At 46.0% G+C, this 10,514-nt stretch overlaps 1 protein-coding gene across 1 annotated transcript; it reads left to right on the top strand.

Annotated features, from left to right (window-relative positions):
• Nucleotides 1–1,692: 1,692 nt before the first annotated feature.
• Nucleotides 1,693–7,585, top strand: LRRC14B (leucine rich repeat containing 14B). The gene is made up of 2 exons (XM_075329654.1): nucleotides 1,693–2,635; nucleotides 6,493–7,585. The coding sequence occupies exons 1-2, from the start codon at nucleotides 1,716–1,718 to the stop codon at nucleotides 7,133–7,135; spliced, it is 1,563 nt and encodes a 520-aa protein (XP_075185769.1). The 5' UTR covers nucleotides 1,693–1,715; the 3' UTR covers nucleotides 7,136–7,585.
• The last annotated feature ends 2,929 nt before the right edge of the window (nucleotides 7,586–10,514 follow it).

Here is a 10,514-nt window from a genome sequence, read left to right as displayed (position 1 = left end):
TGAAAAAAGAATGACATGGCCCCCTCGTTCACCTGATCTGAACCCCATAAAAAACCTGTGGTCCCTCCTAAAATGTGAGATCTACAGGGAGGGAGAACAGGACCCCTCTCGGAACAGTGTCTGGAGGCTGTGATGTCTGCTGCACGCAATGTTAATCGTAAACAGATCAAGCAACTGACAGAATCTATGGATGGTAGTCTGTTGAGTGCCATCATAAAGAAAGGTGGCTATATTGGTCACTAATTTTTTGGGGTTTTGTTTTTGCATGTCAGAAATATTTATTTCTAAATTTTGTGCAGTTATATTGGTTTACCTGGTGAAAATAAACAAGTGAGATGGGAATATATTTGTTTTTTATTAAGTTTGCCTAATAATTCTGCACAGTAATATTTACCTGCACAAACAGATATCCTCCTAAGATAGCCAAATCTAAAAAAAAAAACCACTCCAACTGCCAAAAATATTAAGCTTTGATATTTGAGTCTTTTGGGTTGATTGAGAACATAGTAGTTGATCAATAATAAAAAAAATCCTCTAAAATACAACTTGCCTAATAATTCTGCACACAGTGTAGTATTCCCATAGCAGTTCTGCTTTTCATTATTCCCGTATACTTTGTGACTAGTGTGCAATTCTTTATCCTATTGTATAGTTACGTATGTGTTTTTGAGTCTTGCACCTTGTTCACACCATTGGTGTTCCAGACGTACATGTTTTAATTAGGATTTTGCCCAGAACCTGATATCCAGCTGCTGGGGGCAAAGGGCAGAAGTCTAGAAAAATAAGGGTCAACACTGTAAATATAGAGACTTTACATAAACTTGATAAATTTGTCAATAAAAGTGTAAAAACGTATTAAATTTTTATAATTGTACTTAAGAAAACATAGAAACATCGGACTAAAAGATCTAAAAACACTGAAGAAGCAAACATTATGAAAACCAAAATTTTTGGCCAAGACTAAAGCGGGCTTTACACACAGCAACATCGCTAGCGAGCGTACCCGCCCCCGTCGGTTGTGCGTCACGGGCAAATCGCTGCCCGTGGCACACAACATCGTTAGGACCCGTCACACGAACTTACCTGCCTAGCGACGTCGCTGTGGCCGGCGAACTGCTTCCTTTCCAAGGTGGCGGTTCATTCGGCGTCACAGCGCCGTCACTAAGCGGCCGCCCAATAGAAGCGGAGGGGCGGAGATGAGCAGGCCGAACATCCCGCCCACCTCCTTCCTTCCTTATTGCGGGCAGCCGCAGGTACGGTGATGTTCCTCGTTCCTGCGGTGTCACACATAGCGATGTGTGCTGCCGCAGGAACGACGAACAACCTGCGCCCTGCACAGGCAACGATAATCGGGATTGGAACAACTTGGTCAACGATCAGCGATATGGTGAGTATTTTAATCGTTAAAGGTCGTTCCTGCGATTCACACGCAACGACGTCGCTAACGAGGCCAGATGTGCGTCACGAATTCCGTGACCCCAACGACATCTCGTTAGCGATGTCGTTGCGTGTAAAGCCCGCTTAAGCTGTACGTTCTGCGATTATCCGCAGCACCAGTAATATACTGACAAGCTAGTTTATAAAAGTGAGACAGACAAGTGGCTGGAGGGTTTCAGCTCCCAACAAATTCCAGTGTCAGCTGCAACTAAAAATAACGTGACACGACACAGTGAGCTCCAGAGAGCAACTGAACAGTGATCAAGAAAGGAAGGAAAATGATTAGATACGACATGAAGACGCTGAGATTTATTGGGGCTGAAAGCTTAATATCCAACCAGGAATATGCAAAGAAACATATCGGGAAGATGGCTCATAACCTGTACCCCCTCTTACTCAAGGCTTGTTACTTGCATGAAAAAGAAGAATTAATTCTTATGTTGGTGGAGAACTGGCCTCAGCAAGAATTCAGCTTTGGCAAACTACTAGGCAAGACATTGGACCACCCAGAAGATATCAGCCACTGGGCATGCCAACGGAGCCTGACAGCTTGTCTGAAGGGCTTGAAGAACTATGTACTGAATTCTTCCACCACTTATTCAAAGAGACTGAAAGTTGTGGACTTGACGGCAATTCAAGACATTGAGTTTCAGCCGTGCCAATGTAAGAAGTCATTGGGTAGGTGGGCGAGGACAGAGATGATTTCACAGCTCTGTTTTGAACTTCTGGTGGACATTCAGAGACTTGATTTTTATTCCTCCATAGTTGATATTAACATTGATATCTTCTGTAACCTCTTTGTCACAGAGAGGAACTATGAACTTGTGGTCCAAGCTTTACTGATGCGATGTCACTGCCCCTTAAAGATCAGATGTGTAGACTTTAGGGTAGATAATTTAGCCTTGAGAAAGCTTTTTTATATTGTAAAACTTGTTGAGCCCAATTCTATACGCAAGTTAGAAATAGTGCACAACGTCCGATTACAAGAGTACCATCTTGAGGTCCTCTTGAATAATGTCCCCTTCCCTCAACTTCGGTCTCTGACCCTGCCAACAAGGACTTTCAATGTTACACATTATACACCAGAAGATGATGCCATCTTAAATACCATTGGGGAGAAACTAAGCCACATGACCCACCTTACGGAGCTAAGTGTTTCCTTCTCTACGCTTACAGGACGGCTGAGAAAGCTGCTCAGGTACATTTAATTAATTTCATAGGTCTCAAAATAAAAAAGTATAATGTGTTCCAAAATTTCTCACAAATGCCCTTTGAATCTCTATATTGTGTCTTGCACGTCCGCTGAAGTCCACCATCAGTTTTTCCTCCTTCTTGACAGATTTTACATATGTTTAGAAGATGTTTTATACAGTCCTCACACTGCAGTTTTACCTTTAGGCTGGAGTCACGCTTGTGAGTGACTTGCACGAGTCTCGTGTCGCATCACGCAGCGCGGACGCACACTCTCCTGACAGGAGCGGGTCAGCTGCATGTATTTCTATGCAGCCGAGATGGTCCTGTCTGGAGAAAGTCAGGCCATGGCAGGTGATGCGATGCGAGACTTGTGCAAGTCACTTGCAAATGTGACTCCAGCCTTAAAAGGAACATGTTGGCTTGTTTTTTCTTATGGAAGTAGAGGTATGACTGTACAGGTGCTCATCCCCAAATACAAAATATACCTTCTTTGTAGAAATCCCTTGTGTCATTCCTGAGAAATCTAGTGTAGAAGTTACATTAGAATCAGACTGGAAGTGCTCTGGGGGGGTGTCACTTAACTTGGACAATGCATTCCAAATGTATGGACACGCCCACAATCTGATTTGCATACAACCTTTACACTAGATTTTTTCATGACTGGCATATCAGATTTCTACAAAAAAGGTATCATTTTTATTTTGGGGAAATGCCCTATAAAACGATATCATTAATTTTAAAAGTAGAAGTATGCTGACAGGTTCCCTTTAAGAGGCTTCTGCATTTCCAGTGACTATCACTTGGAATATCTCCTTGAAATATTCAGAACAGTATCAGTGTGTTTCTCACTATTTTGTGAATCTGTTTCCCATATCTAAAGCCATTTAGCATATGTTGTTTCCCATTCCTTTGTTACCAATAAATGTATAAACAATTTTCAGTACCACATATAAATGTAATTTCTCAGTTCTGGTAGTAGTTATATAAAAAAAAAAAAAGGGGGGATTTCTGGGCGGCATCTATTCCACAAATGATCTTATTTGACTATACTAGTACAACGCAGAATGCTGTTTCAAGGTCAAAGATTGGTAAGTCAGCTGCACCTTATCCCAAAATCGTCATCAGACATAATCGCCAGATGAACAATCAATAGTTAAAAAAAAAATTAAATCGAAGGGGGTAACCAGTGGTGCTGCTGATTTGCTACAACTGTAGAAATAAAGATATGGACGGCACATACAAAAATAATACATTTATCTAATGTTGCCAGGCTTATAGTTACAAAACTGAAGCCCACTACCACGTCACAGTGAACCTCTCAGTGGGTCCCTAATGTAAAAGGTGCAGCGCTGTGTGCAACCTCACCGAAGCGACACTGCACCAGCAGGATGGGTGACCCGGTGCCCCACAGCACCTATGCTGCAAGGATAAGCCCCCCTGACTCCAAGCCACACATCCCCACGGGCACAAAGCTACAGCAACAATGACTGACACACTAAGAGCAAAACTAGGTAGAACCCCCTCTTGCAGTCTCCTACTAATTAAAAACATCTCAATCAAGTGTGAGGAGTATTTGTCCAAGTAAAACCAAAAAAGGAGGGGATTGTATGCATTAATGTATATTTGTAGGAAAAAAAAGACATGGACCACACATGGATCTTGTAGCACTGGTGCTGTGGGGCATCGGGTCACTCCTGCTGTTAGTGCACTTTGGCTTCAGTGATTGGCGTATGGTGCTGGAGGTGTGCCGCCCCCGTGGAAGCAGCCGAGCTGCTCGGATCCGGGTTCTCAGTGGCTCGAGGGTCTCCGGACTCGGGGGTCGTGCGGCCACTCAAATGAAGGGGGTATTTACAAGGGATTATAGCGTTCGTGACGCCACCCGTGGTGCGCGGTAACTGGGGTGAATACCGCCGCTGCCGTTGGGGAGTACCTGGGGTGATGACGGGGGGCAGCCAGGTGTTGTGACCCTCCACGAATAGGGAGGATGCCCCGGGACTCGGTGTGGGGGTTAAGGCCATGGGATGCAGGGATCACTCTTGTACTCACTCAGTCCATTAAGCAGACACCGACAACTGGGTAAACCAAGTCTCTGGGTACCGCTGCCGCTGAGGGGAGATAGTTCGGGTCCTGTCCCCAATGGTGCTGTCTGGTGATCCGTGACCTGCCTCCTGGCACTAAATTTACATCTCTGGTGGTCCCGGTAGTGTGAAACTTGCTGGGTCCAGCTCCCCACTGTGGCTAAGTGTGGTAGCTTGCTCTCAGGGCTCACGCTTGGGATTTTCTGGACCGTTTTGAATGGAAAGTCCTATCCCCCTCGTTATGCTAGTGCCCTGATTTTGGAGCACTTGGGAACGAATCTTGAAGGCTCCGTTCTCCACGAATAAATTATCGGGTTGCATGCCGCAACTCCCTGACCTAGGGTCCACATACCCTGTCGTGCCTCAGTCCCGGACCGGTGATGGTGCAAGGCCGCTGACTGTCCTGCTCGACAGATCCAAGCCCCTTGCCACGATCCCCTGGTACCTGGGGTCCGACTCCTCTAGGCCCAGACCACCGTCTGCAACCTAGACAATTTCCTTATGGGAGTCACCGCTCCCGACCTCCTCAGAGCTCCTCACAGCTCGAGGGCTACGCTCTCACCACCACTCACTACTCCACTCCACTTCAGACTACCAACTGACTACACTCCTCACCTCCCCTCCCTGACCCCCCAGGTGGGCGACTCTATTCCACTCAAGCTGTCCACTGGTGTGTCTGGTGGATGTGGTGCAGAGTGTATCTAGGATTTGATTTGCTGTTGTAGGCAACACCATTTGGTTAGGGACCCATAACCAAGAGGGAGGTGGATACTGCACGGGAGGGTAGATTGTGAATATCCTGTGACGACCTGATAGTCCAGGGGCGTCACACAACTATTAGGTTAGGGACCCACTGAGAGGTTCAGCATGCCGTGGCAGTGGACTTCATACAGTCTGATCAGCATTTTAAGCTAAGAACCCTTTTAATGGCTTGATAAAGCCCCTGCGTTTGGCGAAACATTGTACATTTTTTATCCATGTTATGTGTATCTTGGAATCGATAACATTTTCCGTGGAGGAGGATCTTCAGTGACTTGGATTTCCTTGAATCTATTGCAACTTTACAACCAGATGTAAGGTTGTACCAAGTAAGCACGAACAATGGATTGGTGCACAGAATATACCTCGATATATGTTAAGCTAAGAACTTCGTGTTCAGTTTTGTAAATTTTTGGCTGTTTAAAATTAAGATAGACCAGAATAGAAGTACTAGGTTAATTAATGATAAAAACAGGCTAGACATTTCGGCACAGAACCAGACGAACAACCTGAGACAGGCACCGGTCCAGTGTCAAGATGCTTGGTTGGTTTTTATCATGAATTAACCTGTTACTTTTATTCTATCTTCATAAATCAGTTTAGTCATTGGTTAGCCCTTTTTTTTCCATCCTTTTTAACAACTTATTGTCCAATCAGTGACTGTTATGCATGACTGTGATTTTGGGTGTTTACTGCAGCTGACTTACCATTCTTTAACCTTGAAATAGTGTTGGATCTGGTCCTAGTATTTCCTCATAACATCGTTTCGACAGAATAGGCATCGGCAAGTAATCCCATTTTTTGCCTAACTAGTACCGTACTCAACCGAAGCCTCGGACTCATGAGCAGCGTGGAGAGGTCTGGTATCCATCCATGTGCTTCTCCCATACCTGATTGACCCATAGAGTGGTGCCCTGTGAAGCGCTTTCTAACTTTCTTATAATTACTCAGACCTTGCATAATCACTCTGCATGGTGATTCCTTGTAATACTAACCTTTAGTAATTCTATCATTTTCTTCTTAGCCCACTGCAGACCCCACTGAAAGTCCTTGAAGTAGCCAATTGTTCCCTGAACCAGATAGACATGGCGTATCTGGCAAACAGCCTCCATGCAGAACACCTAGAGCTCCTGGACCTCAGCGGTCACAATATCACAGAACTCTTTCCATCAACCTTCTTCAAACTTCTCCAAAAAGCTTCATCAACACTAAAGACGTTGGTTTTGGAAGAATGTGATATTGGAGATATGAATGTCCATGTTATGGAAATGGGCTTGGTGAATTGCCTCAAACTCAAAGAGTTTAAATTCCTACAGAATCCTCTAACTTCTGTAAGTCTCAGGCGAATATTCAGAGTTCTTGTTAATTTGCCAATGTTGAAGTATGTTGAGTTTCCAGTACCAAAAGACTGCTATGCTCCTGATGTCAGCTACCCCCTGGATGAAGTAACTCTTACAAAATTTGATAATCAAAAATTTAATACGGTGAAGGAATCTGTGCAGCATATTTTGGTCCAGGCGACTCGAGATGATATATCGGCTGTCACCCCTCTTTTTGGCAGTTATGACTCTGCTATTGAAGAGACCAACAAGGAACTGGGGGTCGGTTTACTGATGTCGTTTAGAGAAGCTCTGCAGAGTTTTACAACGGCGTTACAAAAACTGTAAGGATCGGGGTGTGGGAAAAAAAAACCCATCAGAAGACTAAAGTATCCAGGATAATTAGGAGTGCCTTCTACAGTGGCGTAAAGCCCTCATACACTTTAGATAACTGTCGGCAAAAATATGGTTAAGTCGATAGTACCGTGACCTCGCCTGGCTCTCGGCTCAGCTCTTGCATTCTCTATGAGAGAGCCAGTGCTCAATTACACTAAAAACGGCTTATCTCATGAAGAACAAAAGGACCAGTCCAAAATAGACATACTGGAGAACTCTCAGAATTCGTAACACTGTATGCTAATCCCAAGGATATTGACATGTTCGGACAATATTAATCTAATGTGTATGGGGGTCTTAATAGCAGGGTCACATGCACTTTATGATTGGTCAGAAAGCTGTCAACTCATTTCTTACCAGATCACAATAAATATAACTGTCATGATTTTAACATGGCTTTGACTCTGCAGAGCCAGTGTATTTATGTTGTCTCTGAGGTTAGGTCTGAGGGGAGGGGCATGTTCGGTCGCGCCTCATTCCGGAGGTCACGCCGACATATCTTGGTGTTGTTACCTCCGAGATGCCACCAGTAATAGTTCCTGCTCTGCAGCGTGCAACTGGTTCCTGTGAGTGTACTCTGATCAAGTCCAGCTACCCAGTACCATTCTCCCTGACCTCCGTCCTTCCTGCTACACCTGACCTCCCAGCCCTCCTGACTCCGGTCCTGATCTGTGTCCTCACCTCCACTCCTTCCTTTGTGTGTACTTGTTCTCCCTGATCTTCGTCCCTCCTGCCCAGTCTGTCATCCCTGTTCTCCTGACCCTGGTCCCGTTCCGTGTCCCGACTTCCACTCCCTCCCCTGTGTTTACTTTTTCTCCCGGCCTCCGACCTTGGTTTTGTTCTTTGACTTTGGCTTGCTTACCAATCAGTACAGACGTGACATCCCGGCATAGACCTTGGCTGATTGACTATCCCTGCACTTTTGTTAGCGACCTCTTGTGGGCCTCTGTCTTACTGCACTCAGGAGTGATTCTTCCACCTGAGTCCCAGCACCCCCTAGTGGTAGCTTTACAATAACCATGTGCACCACATTACCAATGCAGGGAGTAGTTATCTGATTAGAGAGTTTCCTAGTAATGTGGTTTGGCTTTATTTTTGCTTATCGCACAGTAAAAATAACACCTATTTCGAAGAGATCCAAAGTGGAGAAATCTAGCATGGAAGTCATATGCAAATCAATCTAAAAGTCCACCTGGGCATGGCAATGTACTTACAAGAAGCGATTCAAGGGTATTGACAGGCCCCCACTGCACTTCCAGCCTAACTTGCATATGACTTCCATGCTACATTTCTCCACAATGGATCTCTAAAAAAAAGGTGTTATTTTCGCTGAGGGGCAAACAACAATACAGCCACATCTCTGCTTAAATATATGTATATAGAACTCGCTGATAAGTTACCTTTTAACAAGGTGTTTAGGAGGGATATCTGGTTTACAACACCCTCTTATTAAAATTGGTGAAAATGAAATAATAATGGCATTGCAGCCACGTAGTAGAGGCCAAGACCATGGGCCAAGTGAAACTGTGCCTACTCCATAGTACTCCCATGAGTACAAACAACATGCACATCCATGAGACCTACCTTCTTGTCAGACTTTGCAGGTGAGTGCAGTATACTACTCTTGAAGCAAGAACAGTGCCAATGTGTGGTCAGTTGGTTGGCAGATAATGCTTCCAGTCTGTTTCCCACCACCACACAGTCTTCCACATGGTCTAGTCTCAGTAGCCAAGAGTCTGGACTACATAATCCTCACCCTGATCCTCCTTCCTCTCACCATGGTGAGTACCAGGCGACAAGTGATCTCACACTTCGACACTCCGAAGAGTTCTTTACATTTCCATTTATTGATTATGGCCTCTCACTCTGCAAGTTTCAAGAGGGACATGAGGAGATCATATGTAGTGAATATTAGAGCAGCCATAGTCAGAAGAAGACGGTGGGGAATGGCAATTAGTGTCTTTAGAGGTAGATCATGATGAGACACACAGTTGCCAGCCAGTGATGTTGTTAATTTAACAAGTCAGAAGGACCAGAGTGCGAAAGGCCAAAGGTTAGGTGTTCTCTAGTCTGGCGCTTTTTTACGACAGTCCGGATGATAAAAGAATGCTCATTTGAAACCTGTGCCATACCAAGATCAGCAAGGGCCTGACCACTCAGGCACATGCTGTTATCAAAGCACCTGACTAGGTGGGCCAAACACTATGTCCACAATCAGTTTCGGCATGTGACACTGTGCCGCCCCCGTGCCAGCAGACGAGCTGCTCAGATCCGGATCCGCGGTGGCTCAAGGGTCTCCGGACCCGGGGGTCATGCGGCCACTCAAACAAAGGGGGGTATTTACAGGGGATGTAGTAGAGATTGTGACGCCACCCGTGGTATGTGGTAATTAGGAGTACCACCGCTGCGGTTGGGAGTACCCGGGGATGATGGAATGGGTCAGCCAGGTGTTGTGACCCTCCACGAGTAGGGGGGATACCCCGGGGCTCGATGATTAAAGGGGAGTGCCATTGGAGGCAAAGGGGGTCACTTGCGTGCTCACTCAGTCCATTAAGCTGACACCGACAACTGGATAAACCAAAGTTCTGCATACCACTGCCGCTGAGGGGAGCTTAGTTCGGCTCCCGTTCCCAATGGTGCTGCCTGGTGATCCGTGATCTACCTCCTGGCACTAAGTTTACTTCTCTGTTGGTCCCGGTAGTATGAAACCTGCTGGGTCCCGCTCCCCACTATGGCTAAGTGTGGGAGCTTGCTCTCAGGGTTCACGCTTGGGATTTTCTGGACCGTTTTGAGTGGAAAGTCCTATCCCCCTTGTTGCGCTAGTACCCCGATTTTGGAGCGGGTGGAAATGGATCTTGAAGGCTCCGTTCTCCTTGGGTAAATTGTCGGGTTGCCTGAAGCTACTCCCCGACCTAGGGTTCACGTACCCAGTTGTGCCTTGGTCCTGCCCGGTGATGGTGCAAGGCCGCCAGCTGTCCTCCTCTACAGATCCATGCCCTTTGCCACGATCCCCTGCGACCGGGGGTCCAGCTCCTCTAGACCCAGACCACTGTATGCCACCTAGATTTCTCCCCAGGAGCCCTGCTCCTGACCTCCTCTCACTTCCACTTCTCAGACCCAACTCTCTCCTTCTGATACTCCTGACCTCTCCTTTCCAACTCCCCCAGGTGGGTGACTCTATTCCACTCAAGCCGTCCACTGGTGTGTTTGGTGGGTGTGGTACAGGGTGTATCTAAGATTTGATTAGCTGATGTAGGCAACACCATATAGTTAGGGACCCAAAACCAAGGAGGAGGATACTGCACGGGAGGGCAAATTGTGCAATACCCTG

This window comes from Anomaloglossus baeobatrachus, chromosome 12, assembly GCF_048569485.1.
Source record: "Anomaloglossus baeobatrachus isolate aAnoBae1 chromosome 12, aAnoBae1.hap1, whole genome shotgun sequence".
Classification (NCBI taxonomy): Eukaryota; Metazoa; Chordata; class Amphibia; order Anura; family Aromobatidae; genus Anomaloglossus; species Anomaloglossus baeobatrachus.
Note: the sequence above shows the minus strand (reverse complement) of the source record. Positions and strands in the feature narration are given on the sequence as shown.

Bases quoted from the DNA above. Each gene is read 5' to 3' on its own strand.
- LRRC14B (XM_075329654.1), top strand. From the start codon at position 1,716: ATGATTAGATACGACATGAAGACGCTGAGATTTATTGGGGCTGAAAGC. The intron at 2,636-6,492 runs GTACATTTAATT...TTTTCTTCTTAG, and splicing joins CGGCTGAGAAAGCTGCTCAG to CCCACTGCAGACCCCACTGA.